Below are 23,428 nucleotides of genomic sequence, written 5' to 3'. Positions count from 1 at the left end.
AACAGGTTATCTGTAAGCACAGCTGGAATTCAGGGTGCTTCCAGCCCTTCAGTTCAATCCTTCCAAGCTGAGGTATAGAAGCCTCCTCAAACTACATGCTCAGGGCCCCACTCTCCTTTTCTTGAGATTATGGGTATTTTGAGGATATTGAGTAAATACAGAAGAGTGATATCCATGCACAAGTATTTGGGAACAAAGCAAAGACATCTGGCACAGACAGGAATCATTCCTGAGTAATGATGAGATGCTAAATGTTGACAAGTTGGAGATAAGATGGTTACATCCAGCTTGGAGGTGGCCGTTGAGTCTTCCAATAGTGCCTCCTACAGTTAGGATGATCAAACCTCCTAATTTGTTGAGGACATTCCAGTTTATGCCTATTATACCTATTATGGTTATGTAATTGGTGTCCCTTTTTAAGTGTCTTCGTTTGGGCAAAAAATTACATAGCCACCCTATTTATTTATGGTAGAATTTTCCCAGAGGCACCCACTTTTCTGCAGAATGTTCTCCCTTCTTGGGAGCCTTTCCTCTATCAATTCCCTGGATCCTGGGTCTCCTGCCCAGCCTATTAACCGCCTTCCCTCCTCTCCTGACCTTATCCCCAAATCTTTGAATCTCCTGAAATTCTTTCCTTCTCCCTTCCATCACCTGGAAAGCTATCTTTCTTCAAAATCCTTCAAGATCACTCTTCTGTCTATTCCCTGATCCTTACCATCTTTCACAAACTTTAGACCAGAGAATGCTATTTCACCTGCACAGGTGGTCAGCAATTTGTACCATACTGGTGGCACTGGTCTTAAATATTTTTAAAACACCTCTGATCCAGAATCCATCAACCCAGGAATCTCCCAGACTTACTACACCAGCCTCTCATAGCAGACATCTGTATTTTTCCCAGAGCTCTACAGGTGATTCTCACATACAGTGAACACTGACTAGTCCTGGCCTATGTCCCAGGCAGTTTTCATGACATCTCATTAATTATCATAATCTTACAAAGGCAACATAGTGTAGCAGTTAGGAGCAAAAGGTTCTGAAAATAACCTTACAGGACTAAATCCAGGCTTCTACACTTACTAAGTAACCTTTGAAGTTACTAATGCTCTCTGTGCTTCTAAAATACATCTAATTACTTATCCTTGTACCTATGATAAGTATTAAGCAAGTTAATACATGTAAAGCACTTCATCAGTCCCTACTACAGTAATTACTTTTAAATGTAATTATGACCTGTTTTACAGTTGAGGACAATTCCAAGATGGCATGGCTAGTGGTGATCCTGAGATCTAAACCCATGTTTTCTGAATCTAAATTTCATGCATTTTCTGACATCACTGCTACCAGGTGCTCTCCTATACATAATAAAAGGCAGTATAGTAGGCCTGATGAATGGTATGGGAAGAAGTCCTTTATCATGTGACACCACATAACAGCTGCCTAACCACACAATATAGATATGAATAGAGAAGACGACTCAGAAATAGAGTGTACTAGTATTAGTGACTCAACTAGTGACCATTATAAAAGGAATGAAGTTTTGAGTGATCTACAGGAGTTTTAAATGCATTTTATACTGAGTCATTATTTCATGTTTTTAATATTGTATTGAACTAAAAATAAACTAGGTAATTTGTTCCCATAACAAATCTACAAAGACATGCCTACAAATTTTCCACTTAGTCTATTTTTCTGTTTTCAGCATTACTACAAATGCCTCATTCAATCATCATGTTGAATTCTTCAGCATATTCTGTATCATTTCCAGGGGCATCTCTGGGAATAGATGCCTATCTTCCCTCAGAAGCACACTGATAACCCCAATATACTCACAATTCACACCTTTTCTCTTCTCTGAGATGTGCTGCTTTTTGGCTCAACAGAAAAAACACACTACTAGAATTTGAAAAACTAAATCCCCAGCCTGGTCAGGTAATAAACTACAGACAACTTAGGTCATATATTCTCCCCACGTGCTTGTTTCTCTACAGCAAGAGAATTCATATTTGCTTGGTCCTTAGTAGTCCTTTACTATTTCATTTATCTTCAGATAACCCTTAAATTTAAGTAAGATAGCATTAGGCTAATTTTATAGAAGAAATTCAATCTCAAAGAGGATATAGTCCCCAAAAGATCCCACAAGTAGTAATATTTTAGGCAGAGCTAAACTCATACACACTCAAGATCCTACGTGCTGTGCTAACAAGTTTGCTAAAACGGATGAAGCAGCAATTTCTCGGGTCCCTTCCAATGATCCTGTTCTCTGCTTCTACTTGCTATTTTTTTCTCTCTTCTCTCAACTAGGGTTAACATTTGAAACCATATATAATCACCAAATTTCATTTTCATGGTTTTTAAGTTTTTCTTTAAATTTTTCTATTTCCATGTTAAATCCAGAGAAATGTAAGTTTTTCAAAAGTTTCTACTGCTGTCTGCCTCTCTGAAGGCCATGGGACTAACCTCTTTGTCAAAGCAGAAATTCCCAACATTTTGTAAACACCACAAATTACTTTTTATAACTGTAAAGACAATTATTCCATACTTAAAACCAAATCAAAATAAAATAAATCCTCAGTACTTCTTACTCCCTGGAGTAGTAATTTTAATTAGATTCTATTGATTCGTTATTTTCTCCTGTGTGCCTTTATTTGGGAAATACTGTTAGTGTACCTTGCTATCGAGTCTTTCCCTGACAAAAAAAATGACAGTTTAAGAGTCAGGAAAGCTTTTATTTTCACTATCACATATGAAGAATGAACTAAACACTTAACATGGAAAGTAAAACTTAAATGAGGGATTCAGGACATTTCCCAAGGGGTCGTATGACCAATTTAAAAGTTGGCATGATGTGCCTAAAACAACACATTAATTCTTTTACTTATAATAAAGGTACAGATGTGCCGATAGTCATGCTGACATGTACACATGAAATATTCCTAAACAAAATTAAAAGAAAACAAAATACATGCTATGGCAATCTTGAAAAGTCAGGGAACTCAATAAACATTAAGAGTATGTTCTCACAATAAGAGCATGAAACACTTGGTAATTAACATAATATGCAAAAAATGAGAAAATATACAGGATGAAAGATGAGGAGTACACATAGCAAATTTTTGTGATTTTCTTCATTTTGGTTCTATCGCTTTCTTGTCTTCAGGAGAGAAGACTTTGACTTCAAAAGTAACAAAATATTTAAGAAGGGAATTCACATCTTTCTGTTCTAAAAGGTACTCTTGTGCTATTTTCTCAGCAGTCCATGTTTCTGGATAACGTTTATGATTATTGAGAAGTGTCAATGCTTCCACAATAGAAATTTTGCCTTTGGGAATGCTCTTAATATTTATTACATCAAAGTGTTGGCCTTTTGGCAATCTGAATTCCTCTGGCTCTTGATGTGTTTCAGCAGCTTTTACCTAGTATCAAAAAAAAAAAAAGCATGAGAGAAAAGATTTGATCTACTTTCACACTTCTCAAATCTACACTATTCCTCTTCAAATAACAGCTGATATGATTTGGATCTGTGTCCCCTCCCAAATTTCATGTCACAGAATTGTAATCCCCAATGTTGGATGTAGGGCATGGTGGGAAGTGACTAGATCATGGGAGTGGATTTCCCCATTTGGTGCTGTTCTCGTAATAGAGTTCTCACCAGATCTGGTTGTTTAAATGTATGTAGCACCTCCCCAACATCCCCTATTCTTCTTGCTCTGGCCGTATAAGCTGTGCCTGCTTCCCCCTCTGCCATGATTATAAATTACCTGAGGCCTCCCCGGCAGCAGAAGCCGTTATCCTTCCTGTATAGCTGGTAGAATTGTGAGCCAATTAAACCTCTTTTCTTTATAAACTGCCCAGTCTCAGGTATTTCTTTATAGCAGTGCAAGAATGAACTAACACAAATACTATACGTGATTTCCCAAACTTCGTTTTCTTATATTGAGCCATAGTTTAATTGTACTTTTGCCACATTGCCTTCTCCTAACTATAGCTCTATCATTATTAAGAAATGTAGGTAGCTCTAGAAAATAATAATCAAATTTATACTATCCACTCACCACATTATTTCATGCGTTTTAAAAGCACAATGAAAAGGATTAAAAACTGCACCTGTTTTAAAAGGGCAGGATTCTGATGCCACCCTAACAGCTGGCCTGATAACATCTATTCATTTCCCAGCTTTGTATTTCATACTCAATGCCCCCAAACACCTTGAATAGTGAGTGATCTTGTCTCCTCTGAGAAAATAAACTAATGCCTCCAATACACTCCAGTATAAATAAAACAACCTATGCACACCCATCCTTCCATCTATCTGTCCCATCCCAGCTTAACCACCACACATGTGCTCTGCATTCCAATCCTGTTTCCTGGCCACACCTATCATTCTTTTTTTTTTTTTCTTTTCCTTTGTTTTACTGCACTGTACCTACCGCTGCTTTTTGGTCAAACAAATGCCATAGCCAGTACCATTTTTAACATACCGACCAAACCCAAAACCAACACCTCTTTTATTACCAGTTTATTTCTCTTCGGTTAATGTTTAAAAGAAATACTGCTTGTGATCTCTAATGACCGCCTAGTTGCTTAATTCAGAGAACACTTTTTAGATCTTATTTGAGCTCACTACAGCATCTCACTGCACCTGACACTGCTGACCACACCAATGTACCTATAACTATCTTCTCCGTTGGTTTCCATGCCACCCCTCTCAGAGTTTTCCATCTGTTCTTTCGGTGGGTCCTTTGGGGGTTTTTTCACGGACACTTTTGCTTACCCCTAAATGTCAGTGTGTGACATTTAAGAGTGCCCAGGCCTTCCTCTCACTCTACACATTTTTCCAAAGTAATCTCACACTTCCCTAACTTCTATTACTGCCTACATGTTAATTACTTCCAAAGCTGTGATCATAAACCTAGACCTTTTCTTGATTTCCCAACCCAAATGCTTAACAGGTATCTCCATTCAAATGACCTATGTGCTCCTCAAATTAAATGTATCTGAAACTGAACTTATTACCAGTTTTACTCCCACATCCTCAATCTCAATGACCAATACCACCCACCTCCCATGCCAAAAATGAGATTATACCTGCACCTCCCTCTCCCTCACTCATTATAGCCAATCAGTGACCAAATCCTGTTGATACTGCATCACGTCTCTCTCAAACCCATTCACTTCTCCCTGTATTGGTAAATCACCCTAGTCCAAGCCAATGTCTCTTGGAGAAATGACTGCAAATACCTCCTATCTGATCTGTTTCTCCATCCCAACTCACTTCTCCCAAATTCACACCTCACATTTTCCCACAACTGCACTGTTTTCTTTATTTTTTTTTTTCTGAGACGGAGTTTTGCTCCTTACCCAGGCTGGAGTGCAATGGCACAATCTCGGCTCACCACAACCTCTGCCTCCTGGGTTCAAGCAATTCTCCTGCCTCAGCCTCCCAAGTAGCTGGGACTACAGGCGTGCGCCACCATGCCCAGCTAATTTTTTTCTTTGTATTTTTAATAGAGACGGGGTTTCACCATATTGACCAATATGGTCTCGATCTCTTGACCTCGTGATCCACCCGCCTCGGCCTCCCAAAGTGCTGGGATTATAGGCGTGAGCCACAGCACCCATCCGAGTTCTAACCATTCTTCAAAGGCATCACACACTCTTATATCTTTATATTGCAAACTAGGCCTGAAACACTCTTCTCAATTTCTTCACTTTTCAAATCTCAAAGCTTCTCTCATTTTCCTATTCCCAGGTAAGGTAGATCTTCCTTTCACTCCAAACACATCTGTATTCAGATTTCCTTTCTAATTAATAGTAAATATTAAAATTAATAATAATTATTTGACACAAAAAATATCTAAGAATATTCAAAACCCTCTCTTTACTGAAGAAAAAAAAAAAAGAAAAAAAACCCCTTAGGAAATTAAAAATGGAAGAAAATATCCCAAGTGTGATATAAATATTTTTTAACTGAAAACAAGTATCATTTTATTATATCATGCTGAAACATTTGAGACATCCTATGGAAGGAACAGGTAAGAATGCCTACTTTCTCTGGCATGTTAATGTTATATACAACACAACAAAAGAATTAAGTATAAATACTAGAAAGAGAAATTTATAATTCTATATAGATATAAGAATATCTTTAGAAAACAGAATTAACTGAAAACCTAACAGAATAACCTAGCAATGTGGGTAGCTACACTATAAAAACCACTCACTTCCTGATATACAGTAGTCTCTGGCTTTATCTACAGTTACAGTTACCTAAAGTCAACCACAGACCAAAAATATTAAATGAAAAACTCCAGTAGTAAACAATGCAAACCATTCTGAGCAGCATAATGAATTTTTATGCTATCCATTGCATCCTGTCTAGGATGAGAATACTCCCTTTGTCCAGTGTATCCTCGGTGTACAGGCTACCTGCCTGTTAGTCACTTAGTAGCCATTCTGGTTATCAGACTATGTGACATGACTGTGCTTGTGTTCCAGTAACCTTTATTTTATCAAGAATGGCCCCACAAGAGCAGTGATACTGGCAACTCAGTTATGCCAAACAGGAGCCATAAAGTGCTTCTTTTAAGTGAAAAGGTGAAAATTATTGACATAATAAGGGAAAAAAAATTATATGCTGAAAGTGCTAACATGGATAATAAGAATGAATCCTCTAACCCTGAAATTGTTAATTGTTCTATTTTATTATTAGTTGTTAATATCTTACTATGCCTAATTTATAAATTAAACTTTATTTATAGAAAAAAGCAATGTATATAGGGTTCGGTGCTACCCTCAGTTTCAGGCATCTACTGGGGTCCTTGGAACCTATCCCTGATAAGACTACTGTATTAGCAATAAACAGTTTAAAAAACTGAAAGTGAAAAAAGATCCCATCATAGTAGCAACATTCCCTTTACCCTTCAAGGACTTAATAAATTAAAATGTTAATTCTCCTCAAATTAATCCATAAATTCTCATTCAATTATACTAAAAATCCAAACAGGACTTACTAAAGAACCCAACAATTTCATTCTCAAATACATCTGGAAAAATATTAATGTGTGAAAAGAGACAAGAAACTTTTTAAAAGAATGAGAGAAGGTTATAAGAGATACCAACACACATTATAAAGTTCTATTAATTAAAACTATGGTTCTAGTGCAAAAATAGAAAAATAAGTAAAACTGATGAGTCCATAAATAGTAGACACGTGTATCTGGAGATGCATTTTAAGTAAGTGGAGAAAGGTCTGGGCTATTCAACAAATTATATTTAGACAACTAGCCATCTGTTTAAAAAAAGGTTCAACTGATCTCTTCCACACATCAAAAACCACATCTAATGCCAGATAAAGATTTTAATATAAAATGTAGTTATAAAACTACTAGAAGAAAATATAGAAGAGTTTATATGATGGTAGAGTGGGCCCAGTATTCCTTTACCATGAAAAACAAAAAGACTGAAATATTTGACAGAATTTTCAATAAATATGTTAAAAAGTCAGACAACAAATAAATTATTGCCATATGAAAGGCACAGTATCACTGATGTCCTGAGGCATCACAAATCATTAAGAACACTATGAAATGCCAGAAGGAAAGAAAGGGACAAAGAACATAAATAACGGGCAATTCCAATTTTCATTATCACTTCCCCTAAGGAATCTTTTCAGACTTTTCCTAATGCCCCCATGAAATTTTAGTATCACCATATACGTATCTCTTTATGTATTATACGTATAACTGAGTCTTATACATAAAAAGTATTAATTATTTTTTTTTTTTTTTGCTCCCAAGAGTGAATTTTCAGATGCATAATTAAGTAACATAAGAGAAAGAATACTTGGGAAGTATTACTTAACACCTATTTTAAAATAACATAAAGGCCACAGACATTAACTCTATGCCTTTTTAATGTGAGCATTTAGTGATAACTGAACCCTACAATTACTACTATGTCTAACAATTTACAAATTTTTGTTTTATTTTTTCTGGGTAGAGAAAATTATATTAATAATTCTATCTGTGCAAATATCCAGAGACAGAAAGACAGTACCAAAATATTTATAATGAAAAAAAAAAAAATCTGGAAGTTGTTGGCATTTCCTTGTCCTTTAATCAAACTTTTATCCCTAACTAGAATCTTCCTGCCCCCACAAACTCATCTGGTTAACTCCAACTGATCCCACAGGCCTGAACATTAACTATCACTTACTCAGAAACCATCCCTGATCCTCTAATTTCAAAGGGGTCCCTCCAATATACTCTAATAGTGCCCATACTTTTCCCATAATTATGTATTTATGGTCACATCGTAGCTTATTTGCTTAGTGTCTGTGTCCTTCACAACATCATAAGCCCTGTGAGAGCAAGGACTAGTTTTGTTCATCATTATACACAAAGCACTTGTGCCCAGGACTTACATAATACAGTATATAGATTTACACATAGGTTCCCATTCCCAATGTATTCTTTGATCCTTCTCCCAATTTTAAATATCCTATCTGAATATATCCTTAAAAAAAAACCAAACAAAAACCCAGCAACACTACTAAAGGAGTATCTGAGATTAGAACATACCTCAATTCAGAGAAGAACAAGAAAATATTACAGCTCTGCTTTTGTCACTCAAATAACAACCACTGGAAGTTAACAACTTACCAAATCCTACAAATTCTGAAATACTATAAAATAATTCACACAGTTGCTCTGCATCAATACTTCCACAAGTTATCTTAGAATTCTCATAAATATCCAATGAACCAAGGCCTAAGTGTCTTGCTGTCTTAGACCACTGTGCTTAAACTTTGCCCAGGCACAGTAGACTGGTCACAACCCTGACACTTGCAGAGTACTGTTTTTACAACTTGCCACACTTTATTTTCCTGGAGCCTCAAAATAAGTAAATTGTATATTTTGTGTATTCACTTAATTAAACACACATTTACCTGCACGGAAGACACAGGATCTTTGGAATCAACATACACATCTTTTAGAAACGACAGTAGTTTGTCATCTTTACGAGCAATCTCTCCCTTAATTTCTGGATTGACTAAGAAAAGGAAAAAAGTCACAATATTAAAACCAAGGAAAATTTCCTGTAACATCCTAAACGCGTAACACAAACACACACTTTCTTTTTTTTTTTTTTTTTTGAGACGGAGTCTTGCTCTGTCGCTCAGGCTGTTGTGCAGTGGCGCGACCTCATCTCCCTACAACCTCCGCTTCCTGAGTTCGAGAGACTCTCCCACCTCAGTCTCCTGACTAGCTGGGATTACAGGCGCGCGCCACCACGTCCGGCTAATTTTTGTATTTTTTTGTAGAGATGGGGTTTCGCATGTTGGCCAGGCTGATCTCGAACTCCTGACCTCACGTGATCTGCCCGCCTTGGCCTCCCAAAGTGCTGGGATTACAGGCGTGAACCACCGAGCCTGCCCTAACCACTTTAATTTTTTTTTTTTTAAATAAACAATCATTTGGACTGTTAGGAAAATACTTTAAATGGAAATCAAAATTCCAGGTCAGGCTCGGCGTCCATCGTCCAGTGAAGAACCCTAGAGAAACTTCTGTGACCCTCTCGGATTTTAATTCCCTGTATCAAGTCCGTGACGAGAGCAGGCAAGGGCAGGGTTAGCCGGTGCACAGGCCGCTGCCTCCGGGACTCGGAAGTAGGTGGCACCGCCCGCCTCACTGCGGGCGCGGAGGGCAGTCTCAAAGTCATAGTCCTGGCGGCTCCCCTTCCAGCGCTCCGCCGACCGGAGCGGCCGCGGCCGAGCAAGCTGAACGCCGGTCCCTAGACCTCCGGACACACGCAGTCCATGCGTGGCACAGCCGAGCAACACAGGGAGTCCGCGCCCCCGCGCCCCGAAACACCCTCGCACCACTCACCACCCATCTGCGTTTGCAGGAGGCTATTGGTAGAAGGGTGCCTGGGAGCGGGAGAGGGCTTCATCTTGCTGATTTCCCGCTCCGCTCTGTTTTCTACGTTGAAATTTCTCATCCCGCGAATCACCAAACCCCCCATTTCTTCATAACATGATGTCCTCAGGTTCACGTCGCACGAGGAAACACCGGCGAAAAGGGGGAGGGGGGAACAACTTCCTGGGCGCCTGGAGCATGCGCACATGTGCCCGGTCGAGAGAGCGTAAATGCGTGCCCTTCGCCCCCTAGCGGTCGGGAGGCCACACACCGATTCTCCGCCAAGGGTATTTGAAAGGGAGCCCCTCCCTTCGGGGCGCGTGGCGGCTCCCACCGGCGCCGCTTCCGGCGGGAGGGACAGTGCTTATGTCCTCCGACCCACGGATTCTCTCAGCCCTGGAACCCCGAGGGAGTCACCCGGCAAGCTCTGAAAAGCTCCGTGCCGGGCACTACCCCCAGACTTTCTGATTTAATTCTTGTGGAGTGAGGCCCACCATTGGATAAGACTTCCCACGTGATTCCAAAGTTACAGTGAAAAGTTGAAAATCAAAGTCGTAAGGAAATTGACCTTTTAAGTTGTTTCACGGGGCCATGCTACCAAAGCGCTAGCCGATAAAAATGGAACCGATTACACTGGGCTCTCAAGTTGCCCTTTCCCGCTTTTGTGAAAGGAAAATAATGAAAGGAAGTTCATTGTCGATGAATATTTGTTCTAGCCACTCTCATTTAAATGCCTCTTATTCCTCCCCCCCACCCCGCCTGTTGTATTTTTCAAGCCACTGCATTCTCTTTTTCCATTATTTTTTACATCCCGTTCTAATTTGACGTACTGGTATCGATTTTAGTTATGCTGTCCTTTCTCTTATTTTTGCTGCTAATTTATTTCTCCATACTACTAAATGCTGAGTCATTCCCTCTCCTATTTCTCTTCTATTTTGCCTTCCTCATTCTTTTTTAAGCCTCTGCAATTTAATGAAAAGAACAGCCAATAAGACATCAGGGGGAAAAAAAAAAAAAAACCTCCACCAAAAAAACGAGTGTTAAATTCACCTTTCTCTCTTTCTCTCCTTTTCCTGAATGGATTACTTTAGTGCTGCTTTTAAGACTCTTTAGAGAAATATTGCTATTAATCTACAATAAAACCCATCAGGAAGGAAGTAGCAGGATTTCCGAAGTTACAATATTTCTTTCACTGTGACTGCAAAATCTGTTTTTAGTGTTCTGAGTTCTGCTTAGCAGAACAAACTAGAGTGGTTGTTTTTAACCAGTTTAAAGTAAGAAAATATTGTTGTAAAGATAATCGAATAGAATAATAATAAAACAAGAATAAAGAACCAAAATGAAGGGACAGTTTTTTTTGAAGAAGAAAACTAATGCTATCATTAAATATAATGCTTAATCATAGCAAAAGTACTGCAAAAAAGACAGCTTCAGCCACTCTCATTTAAATGCCCCTTATTTAATTATAACAAAACATTTTTACAGGGATTGGTATTTGGAATTTATAGAAGCTGAAATCAGTGATCTCTGATAGAGTTAACTGGGAAGTTATCCTGAAGGTGGCAGGCTGCTCCAAGATTTCTGTCTGATACTTTTAAGCATGCTTGTGATTCAGGGCTTTTTAGCCAAGGTATTTCTATTTCTATGGGTGCTAAGAAATTTTAATCTGCTTTATTATGTGCTTTAATCATGGTAGCAGTTCTACTCACTGCTAAAATATTTTAAAAGTGAAAATCTCATTTTCATAGAAATTCCACTGAACTTTGGGCAGCATGGAAAAGTATGTTAAAAGTTACTGTCGGAGCAGTAGGGATTACAATATGAAATAATTGTTTGAATTCACATATTCAAATAGAGCTTGGATTCAGCACTGAAAGAGCTTCCAGCATGTGTCAGCTGCTTTGCCTGATCCTGGCCTAGTGCTGCCCAGGCCCTCAAATTGCAAAACAGAAGGTAGATGCTCTCCATCAGAAACTCACAATTGGCTGTTAGCCTTTGGGAATCATGGAAATAAAACCTGAACCATAAATGCATAATTCCAGCTCTTCTTGTCAAAACATAAATTAACTGGAACTCTGAACTTAAGAACTCCCATTTGGCTTATGTTGAGAATTGAAGTCAAATCCCCAAGGAAAGTACAACTAGGATGCTGATTAGAATGAAGCTTCCATCTGAGTGGAGTATTATGATGTGTGTATATGACTAAATATCATAAGATATTAATAAAATAAACCCAGGGTCTTGACAACACACTGGAATGTAAATTCTGAGGACAGAAATTTTGTCTGTTTTGTTCACTGCTTTATCCAACACATTGAACAGAGCTAGTACACAGTAGATACTAAACAAATATCAAATAAAGGTCAAATGAACTGAAAGACAAGTAGGATCCCTGAGCTGGAGTCCAGACCCTGGACAAGCTTTCTCTGCCTGAACACTATCCCTGCTTCCAGAAGTGAGTCCTTATGCTAGTTGCTTAATCTGGTTAAACACACTTTCCTCATCTTAAAATTTGGATAATAGTAATCACCTCAGGTGTTTTACACAGATTAAAAATATGTGTCTAGTACAATGCCCAGCTCTGAATCTTATGTTCAATAGTTGCATTGTGCTTCATTTTTCAGAAAAGGGAGCAGTTTGATAATGAACACATTCTGAAGTTCTGGTGAATAGGTGAATGAACGTGATAAAAGATATACACTGAGACTCCTGTTCGTCAATCATTTAATTTTTAAAAAATAGGTGTCCTAAATTTGATTTTTACTTTGTGATTAGCATGCTCAGCACACGTGGTAGCATTGTTGGATTTATTAAAGTTGGAATGTGGGTGGGAATCATTAGCTCTGGGGCATAAAATGCCACCTGCCTCAGCCTGGCATTGGCCACAGAAATAGTCCCCACTTTGTTTCCCTCTGCCCTCCCATCTTTCTCTCTACCTAGTTTCTACCTAGACTTTGACCATGTGCACTCCTTCCTTTGAACATAATTCAACAATATTCTGCATTCTCCAGAGAATTACAGTAACTAAATCCAGGTAGCAGTTGACTCAAGGGGCCCAGGACGGCCCTCAGAGGTTTCATCAGGTGCTCCAGCCGCTAGTGAGGGGCACAACAGATTTATGGAGGAATGACTTATTCTGGCAGAGGTTTTGGTCTTCAGGCAGAGAGAACCTCTCCAGGGCCTGGATTCCAGTTTAGGAACCAGAATTTGTAGGAGTCTAACTGAAGTAATTTACAAAATTCCCAAGCTTGGCCAATTTCAGTGATGCAGTGTTGTGGGTCTGTAAAAACTAGAATACTGGGGGCAGGGGGTAGTACCCCAAACTCAAAACCAAAACACACTAGGCTTTGTGCAGATCCAGTGTTCATACTGAGGAACAATGGGTCTCAGATTAGAGATTGGAATTATCATCCCAGCAATTATGCCCAGATGCCTGCTTTGTGGTTACTGCATTCATGACTTTTGTCATTGTATTAATTTCCCATTGCTGCTAGCAAATTATCACAAATGGTTTAAAATAAAACAATTTATTATCTTACAGTTCTGGAGGTCAGAAGTCCTAAATGAGTTTTTTAAGGATAAAATTAAGGTGTCTGCCGAGTGATATTCCTCCTGGATTCTCTGGAGGAGAATCTCTTTCCTTGCCCTTTTTTCTGGGGTGGTGGTCTTCTAGAGGCTTCCCTCCTTTCTTGTCAGCCAGCAGTTGCATCACTTCATTGTCACATCTCCTTCTCTGTGACTTTCCTGCCTCCCTCTTTCCATTGTAACACCCTTATAATTGCATTGGACCTATGCAGATAATCCAGGATAATCTCCCCATCTCAAGATCCTTGATGTAATCACATTTGTAAAGTACCATTTGCTATGTAAGGTAACATTCATAGGTTCAGGGATTAAGAGACAGACATTTTTGGAGGGTTTATTGTTTTGTTCACTACAATCATCATCTTTAGAATATCTATCTCTACCAGTGTAGCCATGCCAACTTAGTAAAATACAAAGACAAAGTAATGGAGAGAATGCCTAATATTTTTCATTCATCCCCAAAGAATTTATATTCTAGTGAGACTACCTAATTATTGAAAGGATAAAACCATCTTACTTGGGTGGTAGTATTTTTTTTTCTGGGAGGTTTCATAAAAACCACAGCAGATCACTACTAAATTGGCCACCAGTTAGCCAGTTCTACATACTACACACAGACAGGCAATTCTTCTTAGGCCCCCCACCTCTCATTTCCTCTGGAGCACCTGTATCTGAGAAGCTTCAACGAGCAAGAGTATGAATTTGCCCTTACATACAGAGCAGAATGACTAGTTTTCCTAATCATGGCATCTTAGAGACACCAGAAACCTATCATCTTCCTCTTCTTACTCTTCCAGCCCTCTCTGGCTTAGAATTTCACAATTATCCACTCATTCTTTCTTCTCTTTTTGTTAAAGTTATCTGTATCCACTTTTAGAAGGCAAGAAATCCTGGAGAAGGCAAGCCATTTGTGGGAGAGTTATCAGTTCTCTGGACTCTTGGATTAGAAAAAGACAGTTGTCTGAAAATGGGAAGTTAGGGGAGAGTAGAGAAAAAAAAAACCTACTGGTAAAAAATGGGAGATTAGAGAGAAGGAAAAAAGAGATAAAGGCTGGCCAGGCGCGGTGGCTCATGCCTATAATCCCAGCCCTTTGGGAGGCCGAGGCGGGTGGATCACGAGGTCAACAGATCGAGACCATCCTGATCAACATGGTGAAACCCCGTCTCTACTAAAAATACAAAAATTAGCTGGGCATGGTGGCGCACGCCTGTAGTCTCAGCTACTCGGGAGGCTGAGGCAGGAGAATTGCTTGAATCCAGGAAGTGGAGGTTGTGGTGAGCTGAGATCGCGCCATTGCACTCCAGCCTGGGTAACAAGAGCGAAACTCCGTCTCAAAAAAAAAGGGGGTGGGGTGGGTGGGATAAAGGCACAGAGCCAGGGCAGAAAGGAGCATCCTCTTCCCTTAACCTGACCAAGAAGACTCATTACCCAGCTCTTTTCTCTGCAGCTTCTCCTCTGCCATTCTATTTGTACAAACTATTTAGAAATTAACAACAGTAAAAGAAATACTTGTCAAAACCTGTGGAATGCAGCTAAAGCAGTACTGGAAGAAAATGTATGTGTTTGTATATGTGTATGAAATATATTTGTCAGAACACTAGAAAGGTGACAGGTAAATGAATTTGAACTAAGCATTCAAGTCAAAAACACAGAAAATGAATATTTAAAAAATCCAGTTTTTTTTTCCAACTTTTATTTTAAGTTCATGGATAATGTGAACGATGTGCAGGTTTGTTACTTAGGTAAACATATGCCATGGTGGTTTGCTGCATAGATCATCCCGTCACTTATGTATTAAGCTCAGCATCCACCAGCTGTTCTTCCTGATTCTTTCCCTCCTCCTTCCAACAGGCTCTAGTGTGTGTTGTTCCCCTTCCATGTGAGTATGTGTTCTCATAATTAAGTTCCCACTTGTAAATGAGAACATGCAGTATTTGGTTTTCTGTTCCTGTGTTAGTTTGCTAAGGATAATGGCCTCCAGCTCCAGCCATGTCCCTGCAAAGGACGTGATCTCATTCCTTTTTATAGCTGCATAGTGTTCCATGGTGTATATGTACCACATTTTCTTTATCTAGTCTATCACTGATGGACATTTAGGTTGATTCCATGTCTTCGCTATTGTGGATAGCCAATTCTGACTGGTGTGGGATGGTATCTCGTTGTGGTTCTGTTTTGCATTTCTCTAAGGATCAGTGATGAGCTTTTTTTTCATATGTTTGTTTGCTACATGTATGTTTTGAGAAGTGTCTGGGCATCAGGTCCTTTTCCTACTTTTTAATGGGATTGGTTATTTCTTGTAAATTTGTTTATAGATGCTGGATAGTGAATCTTTGTCAGATGCATGGATTGCAAAAATTTTCTCCCAGGCCGGGCGCGGTGGCTCAAGCCTGTAATCCCAGCACTTTGGGAGGCCGAGGCGGGTGGATCACGAGGTCAAGAGATCGAGACCATCCTGGTCAACATGGTGAAACCCCGTCTCTACTAAAACTACAAAAAATTAGCTGGGCATGGTGGCGCGTGCCTGTAATCCCAGCTACTCAGGAGGCTGAGGCAGGAGAATTGCTTGAACCCAGGAGGCGGATGTTGCGGTGAGCCGAGATCGCGCCATTGCACTCCAGCCTGGGTAACAAGAGCGAAACTCGGTCTCCAAAAAAAAAAAAAATTTTCTCCCATTTGGTAGGTTGTCTATTTACTCTGTTGGTAGTTTCTTTTGTATGGAGAGCTCTTTAGTTTAATTAGATGCCATTTGTCAATTTTTGTTTCTGTTGCAATTGCTTTTGGCATCTTTGTCATGAGTCTTTACTGTGACTATCTCCTGAATGGTATTGCCTAGGTTTTCTTTTAGAGTTTTCATAGTTTTGGGTTTTACATTTAAGAATTTTATCCATCTTGAGTTGATTTTTACATATAGTGTAAGGAAGAGGTACAGTGTTAATTTTCTGCATAGGTTAGCCAGTTCTCCCAGCAATATTATTAAATAGGGAATCATTTCCCCCATTGCTTGTTTTTGTCAGGTCTTTCAAAGATCAAACGATCATAGGTGTGTGGCCTTATTTCTGGCTTCTCTTCTGTTCTATTGGTCTACGTGTCTGTTCTTGTACTGGTACCATGCTGTTTTGGTTACTGTAGCCCTGTAGTATAATTTGAAGTTGGGTAGCATGATCCTTCCAGCTTTGTTCTTTTTGCTTAGATAAACCCAAAAATTTCTTTAGAGGACTGAAGATAAAGCAGAAATCAACTACACAGAAAACAAAGAACAACAACCAAAAAAAACCCAGTTGGTTCTTTAAGAATATATAATCTGACAAATTTGAGTGAAAATAAAAGAACGAGTAAAATACGTTAAAAATTGTTTGGAAAGAATATGATCATAAATATAGAGATATTTTTTAAAATTTAAGGAAAATATATATAAATTTATATAATTATAATACATATATAGTCTCATTCCCTTGTGCGACATGCTTCTAGCCAATAGAATATAGCAAATATGAATATAATACAATCAAATAGAAAATAACAGAATAAGACACAAATACAGAATAGAATAGATTATGGTCACTTTCATGATTATGTTATACAAGACTTCACCTTAGGAGACAACAGTGAGGTATTCTCCTATTGGTTTTGAAGAAGCAAGCTGCCATGTTTTTAGAGGCTCTTTGAGAGAACCTGTAAGGAGGCCACATGGCAAGGAACTTAATGGCCTTTAGGAGGTAAGAGGAGGCCCCATGTGACAGTCCTCAAAAAACAGATATCTCAATCCTATCACCAAAAGGAACTTAATTTTGCCAATGACCAAGTAAGCCTGGAAAAGTACTCCTGAGCTCCAGAAATTAAGACAGTTCAGTCAATACTATCTAATCATTTCAATGAATTCCCAATAAAGATTTGGTTAAATTCAACACCCATTACTAATAATAAATTTAGCTAGCAGAGAATAGAAGAAACTGCCTTTACTTTATAAAGGGTACAATTCAGAAAATTATGGCAAATATAGTATTGACCAGCTGACAAAGAACAAGAAAAAGAAATAAGAATTATAAATGTTATGTTATTTGTTCTTTTGCAAAATCAGTACCTCTGTCTGCCTAGAAAAGTAGAGAGAATCAGGCAAAGACTATTAGATCTAATAAAATAATGTAGCTGAATAGCTAGCTATCCTACCCATCAGCTAGAAAACATAATGGCCAAGGCCCAGGGTTATGGCTCATGCTTATAATCCCAGCAGCTTAGGAGGCCAAGGCAGGTAGATCACTTGAGTCCAGAAGTTCAAGACCAGTCTGTCCAACATGGTGAAACCCTGTCCCTACTAAAAATACAAAAATTATCCAGGCGTGATGGTGCACGTCGGTAATCCCAGCTGTTTGGGAGGCTGAGGCATGAGAATTGCTTGAACCTAGGAGGTGGAGGTTGCAGTGAGCATAGATCAGCACTGTATTCCAGCCTGGGCAACAGAGCAAGACTTTGTCTTAAAAAAAGGAAGAAAGAAAAGAAAAAAAGAAATAAAATAAAATGGTCAAAAAAGTTTCATGGATGATGACCACAAAAATTATTATACATCTCAAAGTAAACTTAGAAATATGTGTAAAACTCTAAGTAAACCACAAAAATTATGAAAGAATATAAACACACATGGCTAGACATACCAGGTTCCTTGATGCAAAGTCTGCACATGTAACAATGTCAATTATTCAAAAAATTAATCAATTAATTTGATACTTTCAATTTCAATTAAAATTGTAATAGCATTTTTAACGAAGCTCGATCACTGATAATCAAGTTCATCCAGAAATGAAAATATAGCCAAAAGATTTTTGAAAAACAGCATTTAGGTAGAACTTCACCCTATATCAGAATATAATATAAAACTTTACCGTATGGTATAACGTGACAAGACAAATGTAATTATGTACAGGGCAACATTTGAAATCACTCTGTGATGTAGGGATCGAATGTTTCCCCACAAACAACTGAATTTCCAACATCAGTTTGCCATCTTCCCTTGCTCTCCATTCCCATTTATAACAATTCCCTGTCTTCTTTCTTCACTCCAGCTTTCCTTGCAGCATCAGTTTGCTTTCATAGTGTATCTGTCCCTCCACGTCCCCACAGACTTGCTTTATATGGAAGTAAGAAACACCTCATTATAGCAGTTTTGGTTTGATTGCAGTGAGATAATTTTTTCCATCCATAGCAATTCAATCAGTACAATAGTTGTCCATCTTGGCCCCAGCTACAGAAGGTACTCTTGATAATTTGGCATGGGGGGAATAAAAGTGAAAAGCTGCAAAGAATAAGCACATACTCAAGAAATTGTTTTCATTTCAAAGATTATAAAAGATTATGAAAACAAGGAATATAGAACAGGGAATTCCAAAAGGACTCCTGAAAAGATGTGAAAAGCAAGTTGTAACAAGAGCATTTTACCTTATCTGGTAAACCCAACTCAGTAAGTCCAGAGCTAGGGTCTGTGTTTGTTCTCTTCCTCTGCCTGGTCCTTTCTCCCTTTGTAACTGTCTCTGATTCTTTTCTCAGCAGCCATGGTATAACATAATGATTACTGACAGGCTTGACATCAGATGAACCTGCATCTGAATCTTGGTTCTGTCATTTCCTGACTGCATAATTTTGTGGCAAGCTCTTTAAATTTTCTGGTATTCAGTTTCTTTATCTGTAAAAATGGAAATATAAAATACTTCTTATTTCATAGGGTTGTTGTGAGATATGATCCATTTGCAAGCATAGGGCTTGTTATACAGTAAACATTTAAAAAATAGCTATTATTATTTTATATGACAAAATATTAATATAATAGGAAACATTTTAATAATTATAGTTTTGGTTTGATTGGCACTTTATGGCTTAGAAGTTTGCATCTTCAGATACCTTATTTCATTAATACATTATTGCAACACTCTGTAGTTCTAGGCTGAGAGAACAGAAACCACAAAGGCTCTGAGGCAGAAGTGTGCTTAACATAGTACTCATGTGTACTGGTATTTTTGCCTTCTACAACAGCTAAACCATAAAACTAGCAAAAGGATCACAGGGCAGCAAAGCTACCCAATGGTAGAGTTGTGTATCTGAGACCCATAAGATATATTCTTTGGTAGCATACAAGGGAAATAGGAGGAAATTTCAAGATGAGTGAAGTGTTTCTCATATCATGGTAACCCAAGGCACAAAAGTACAAGCTGATGTTGACATCAAGAAATATTCCTGGAAAAGAAGTATACCAAAACTTTGCCACACACAGAGGTGTTCAAGAATAAATGTATACTTGTAATGATAAAACTGGCCTGCATGATGATTTGGTGGGATTCATTTGTGAGACACATAAAAAAGTCACATGAATGTTATTAACAGGCTTCTGCCACATGCACACCCCTCTGCATTTATAATACTGAATCAGAACACTTGGAGTCATACATCATCCTACACTTCTGGATATTTCCATCCACTAGAGTCTTAGCAAAAAGTAAGACCAAAAGAGAAAAAAAAACAAAACTAATTCCTCTCTCTATCTCACTTGAAACATGGCAGTAATAATTTGGGCCATGGAGTTGATCATTTTCAATTATAGTATTCTAGTTAGAACTTAGACATCATCTAGGATAATCAACTCATTTTTCAATCAACAACTGTCCACTGTCCGCACTCCCTCCCTTTACTGCCCTAACTTCTTGCCACTGTCCTGACTCCTCCCTTTCAGCAGTTTCTGGTGCTCACTCTGACATGCCTCCTGCTTGCTCCCTGCCAGCTCTCCCAGGATGAGTTCTGCTGCACAGGAAGACCAAAGCTTTGTACTTGTGCCTGTTTGAATTCTAGCATTTGGGGATATGCTTTGTTCTTTTGTTGAAACAAGGAGAAACTGAATGAACACTTCAGCAAAACAGAGGGTCTGTTTGTAGGGTACAGAGACCTGATAAAGGAAGACCTGACCCTTTACAAGGGCAGCTTCAGGAATCTAAGCAGCAGAAGGGCTAAGATCCTACCAATTCAAGCACTGAAGTCCGGCTGACTTCTGCTGCTGCATGTTTTTATTCTGCTCCAGATTTAAATGATCAGACAAGAGGGATACCAAATGACCTGCCTTGGGTCAAGTGCCCATCCTTTGGTAGGGCTAGAGAATTCAGCATCCCTATCAGAACCACATGGAAGTGAGGATGGTAAAGATAGACAGAGAAAAGATAGAAGACAAAAGAGAAAAAAACACTTCTGTCAACTCCTAAAATTAACTGCTCTGTTCTGGGATTTTGCATGTGTGTCACGAAGGCTTATTTTTGGACCTTCTTTCTGTCTTAGGATCCAGTTTTTAGACTCAACAATCTTGTGTGATTGGTCTTGATTTTGGTTCTGGACTATGCTTTGCAACCCTGCTTATTCCACAGTTTTAGAAAATGCAAATCTACTGCTACTCTGCTCTCACTATTGTGGGTTATTCTTTAGCTAAGGCAGTCCCATCTCTTAGCTCCACGATGGACAAGCTGAGCAGAAACAGAATCAGCAGAGATAGGGGTAACTCTGCCTAAGATGCTACAGTTGGTTAGAGGCAGGATCAGGACTAGAACTCAGGTATACTGATTTCCCATCCAGTGCTCTTTCCTTCTGTAGTAATTATTTCCAGGCCAACATTTGAGAGCTAACCAGAAAAGGAGAATAGAGTTATTGCCAGAACATCAGCACATTCAGGAGAGTTTGAAAGTTTGTGCTTTTTTTATGTGCAGGGATTGTGAATTGAATACATTAAAAGTTAGAAATAGAATGTCAGCAGTGGTGTCCTGCTGGTATTGTAAAAAATCCTAAGAAGACAAAGGGTAGTCTTTGGAAGATTTAAAGGACTTTTTGCTTTGCACATTTCCCACACATGTCACAGGTGAGAAAGGAGAAATGGCAGGAGGAAGACTGCCAGGCATTCAGAGACAAGGTTTGCACAGCCAGCTTTGGAGGTGAGCCAGGTTACTGGACTGCAGCTCTATTATAAGATGTCACTTTCTCTAGACCCATGACAATGCCTTTCACTTTGGGAGTGGGTGCAGTAGCTGGCTCCCACATTTACCATTTACCATTCTACTACCCACAACATACCCTCTTGTGGAATCTCCTTCACTTGAAACCAGGAAGTGGCACAGGGAGGTACCACATATGACCTCTCTGTTTTTAATAACCCCATCCCCAGGGAAAAAGAATGAGAAACATTCCAACAGAAGATAAAGAAAAACAAAATAGACAAAATTTACCTCTCTCTGTGGCTATATCAGAGAGGATACACAAAGGGGAACACCCAAGGATGTGTTTATATGATGGCGGAAAGAAGGGCTTGCTCCCCTGTTCTTGAGAAAAGACAGTATATCTGCAGCATTGTGTATGAGCACTCTAATTTGTGTTTATTGTTTTTATATTTTCAGTCTTCCCAACTATATTGTAAGAACCTGTGGAGTGATATCACTATCACTTGCCTCCACATATCTACAGCACTTCATGTGATGATTTGCAAACTGTACCTGCTTAATAAATGCTTGTTGCTGAGAATAAAATGCAAGTTTAACATTTTTGTTGATTTTTAAAATCAATTGTACCCTAATGGAAGTTACTGATTTACTCCTCAATTTCTGTTGCATTTCCACACATAATACCTTAAGCCTTTTAGGTAAATCCTCAGTATTAATAAGAATGTGATTTTAATCTGGATTACCATGAGGCAATTAGGTGTGGCATGCAGTTTGTTGATAAAATCAGAGAACCATAAAACTAGAAAAAGCACAAGCTTTGACTCTCAAGGGAGTGCTTTCCAGGATAATTAATTGCCAATTTTATTTTAAATGTCATCACTTACGAAAATTATAAGTATATTCAGTACATATGGTAAATTCTATATGAATATGTATTGTAAAATGAATATGGTTAATTGTATAAATAACATAATAATATATAACTATATTTTTACTGTCTTTTTAAAACTGTATAACTAGTGCTTTAATGTTCTGAATTAGTTTTCTAGGGCTGCCATTGCAAAGTACCATAAAATGGGGTGTTTAAACAACAGAAATTTATTCTCTCACAGTTTGGGGGGCTGGTAGTTCAAGATCCAGCTGCCAGAATGGTATAGTTCTGGTGCGGGCCCTCTTCTCAGTTGCTGACTGCAAATTCTCTTTGTGTCTTCCACTTTTCTGATAGAAAATATTGATGTCTCTTGTAAAGAAAAAGAATTCTGTGCACATACAGGTTACTGCATCCTCCACTACCCTCAGTCCTGCAGCCCGACCCATTCCATTTCCTTAACTAACCAGCTCAAGCATTTTCAACTTCCCCCTATGGTCGTCACTGGTTTTAGCTCTTTACTCACAATCATCTTCTCTTACTTATTACTCTGCAGTATTTGACAATATTGGTCATGTCCTTGTTTTTGAAATGCTCTTTTCCCACATATCTCTCTGGTAGGTCCTTTTTTGTGTGTGTATGGCTGCCGTTCTTCCATTTTGCCCCTTAAATACAGATTTCCTTCACGCTTTGTCCTAGGCTCTTGGCTCTCTTCACTCTGCACCCTCTCTCTGAGTAATCTCTTCCTCTTGCTGTCTTTAATTTCCATCTTATTTTGATGATTCCCAAATCTATCACTCTAGCCATCTGCTTTACAGAATCTCCCAGGCGTCCTACAGGCCTTTCAGACATAACATTCTGAACCTGAACTCATCATCTCCCCCCACAAATCTGCTCTTTCTCCTTTGTCCCTTAGCTCAGTGGTGGCCATCACCATCTCCCCAGGTGTCTAAGGGAGAAACCTGGCAGAATCCTCAACTCTTAACCCCTTCCCACCCCCGACTCCCATCTCCTTCCTGGATTTCACCCTCCTCACTGGCTTTCCTCACTCTGCTCCCAGATGGAGGCTGCATGGTGCTTTAAAATAAGCCAACTTGCT

General features: G+C 38.8%; 1 protein-coding gene across 2 annotated transcripts; it reads right to left on the bottom strand.

Annotated features, from left to right (window-relative positions):
* Positions 1-980: 980 nt before the first annotated feature.
* NDUFAF4 (NADH:ubiquinone oxidoreductase complex assembly factor 4) lies at positions 981-10,143 on the bottom strand. Of its 2 annotated transcripts, XR_004267938.1 has the most exons (4): positions 9,891-10,143; positions 8,951-9,054; positions 3,055-3,416; positions 981-994 (listed from the first exon to the last, which is right to left on the bottom strand). XR_004267938.1 is itself a non-coding variant. In XM_032275215.1 (3 exons), exons 1-3 carry the CDS (start codon positions 10,126-10,128, stop codon positions 3,129-3,131), a joined length of 630 nt encoding a protein of 209 aa, XP_032131106.1. In that variant the 5' UTR covers positions 10,129-10,143; the 3' UTR covers positions 2,709-3,128. The 2 variants fall into 2 exon arrangements, 1 of the variants encoding a protein (XP_032131106.1); XM_032275215.1 differs by lacking the exon at positions 981-994 and having other exon boundaries at positions 2,709-3,416.
* Positions 10,144-23,428: the final 13,285 nt, after the last annotated feature.

This window comes from Sapajus apella, unplaced genomic scaffold, assembly GCF_009761245.1.
Source record: "Sapajus apella isolate SASKATOON/1434 unplaced genomic scaffold, GSC_monkey_1.0 scaffold6, whole genome shotgun sequence".
In the NCBI taxonomy this organism is placed as follows: domain Eukaryota; kingdom Metazoa; phylum Chordata; class Mammalia; order Primates; family Cebidae; genus Sapajus; species Sapajus apella.
The sequence above is the reverse complement of the archived record's forward strand: the minus strand, read 5'-3'. Positions and strand labels throughout refer to the sequence as shown.

Coding starts and splice junctions, on each gene's coding strand:
- NDUFAF4 (XM_032275215.1), bottom strand. CDS start 10,128: ATGTGCGCATGCTCCAGGCGCCCAGGAAGTTGTTCCCCCCTCCCCCTT. Junction 9,055..9,890: donor CCTGCAAACGCAGATGGGTG/GTGAGTGGTGCG, acceptor TCCTTTTCTTAG/TCAATCCAGAAATTAAGGGA. Junction 3,417..8,950: donor ATCCTGTGTCTTCCGTGCAG/GTAAATGTGTGT, acceptor TTTTGATACTAG/GTAAAAGCTGCTGAAACACA.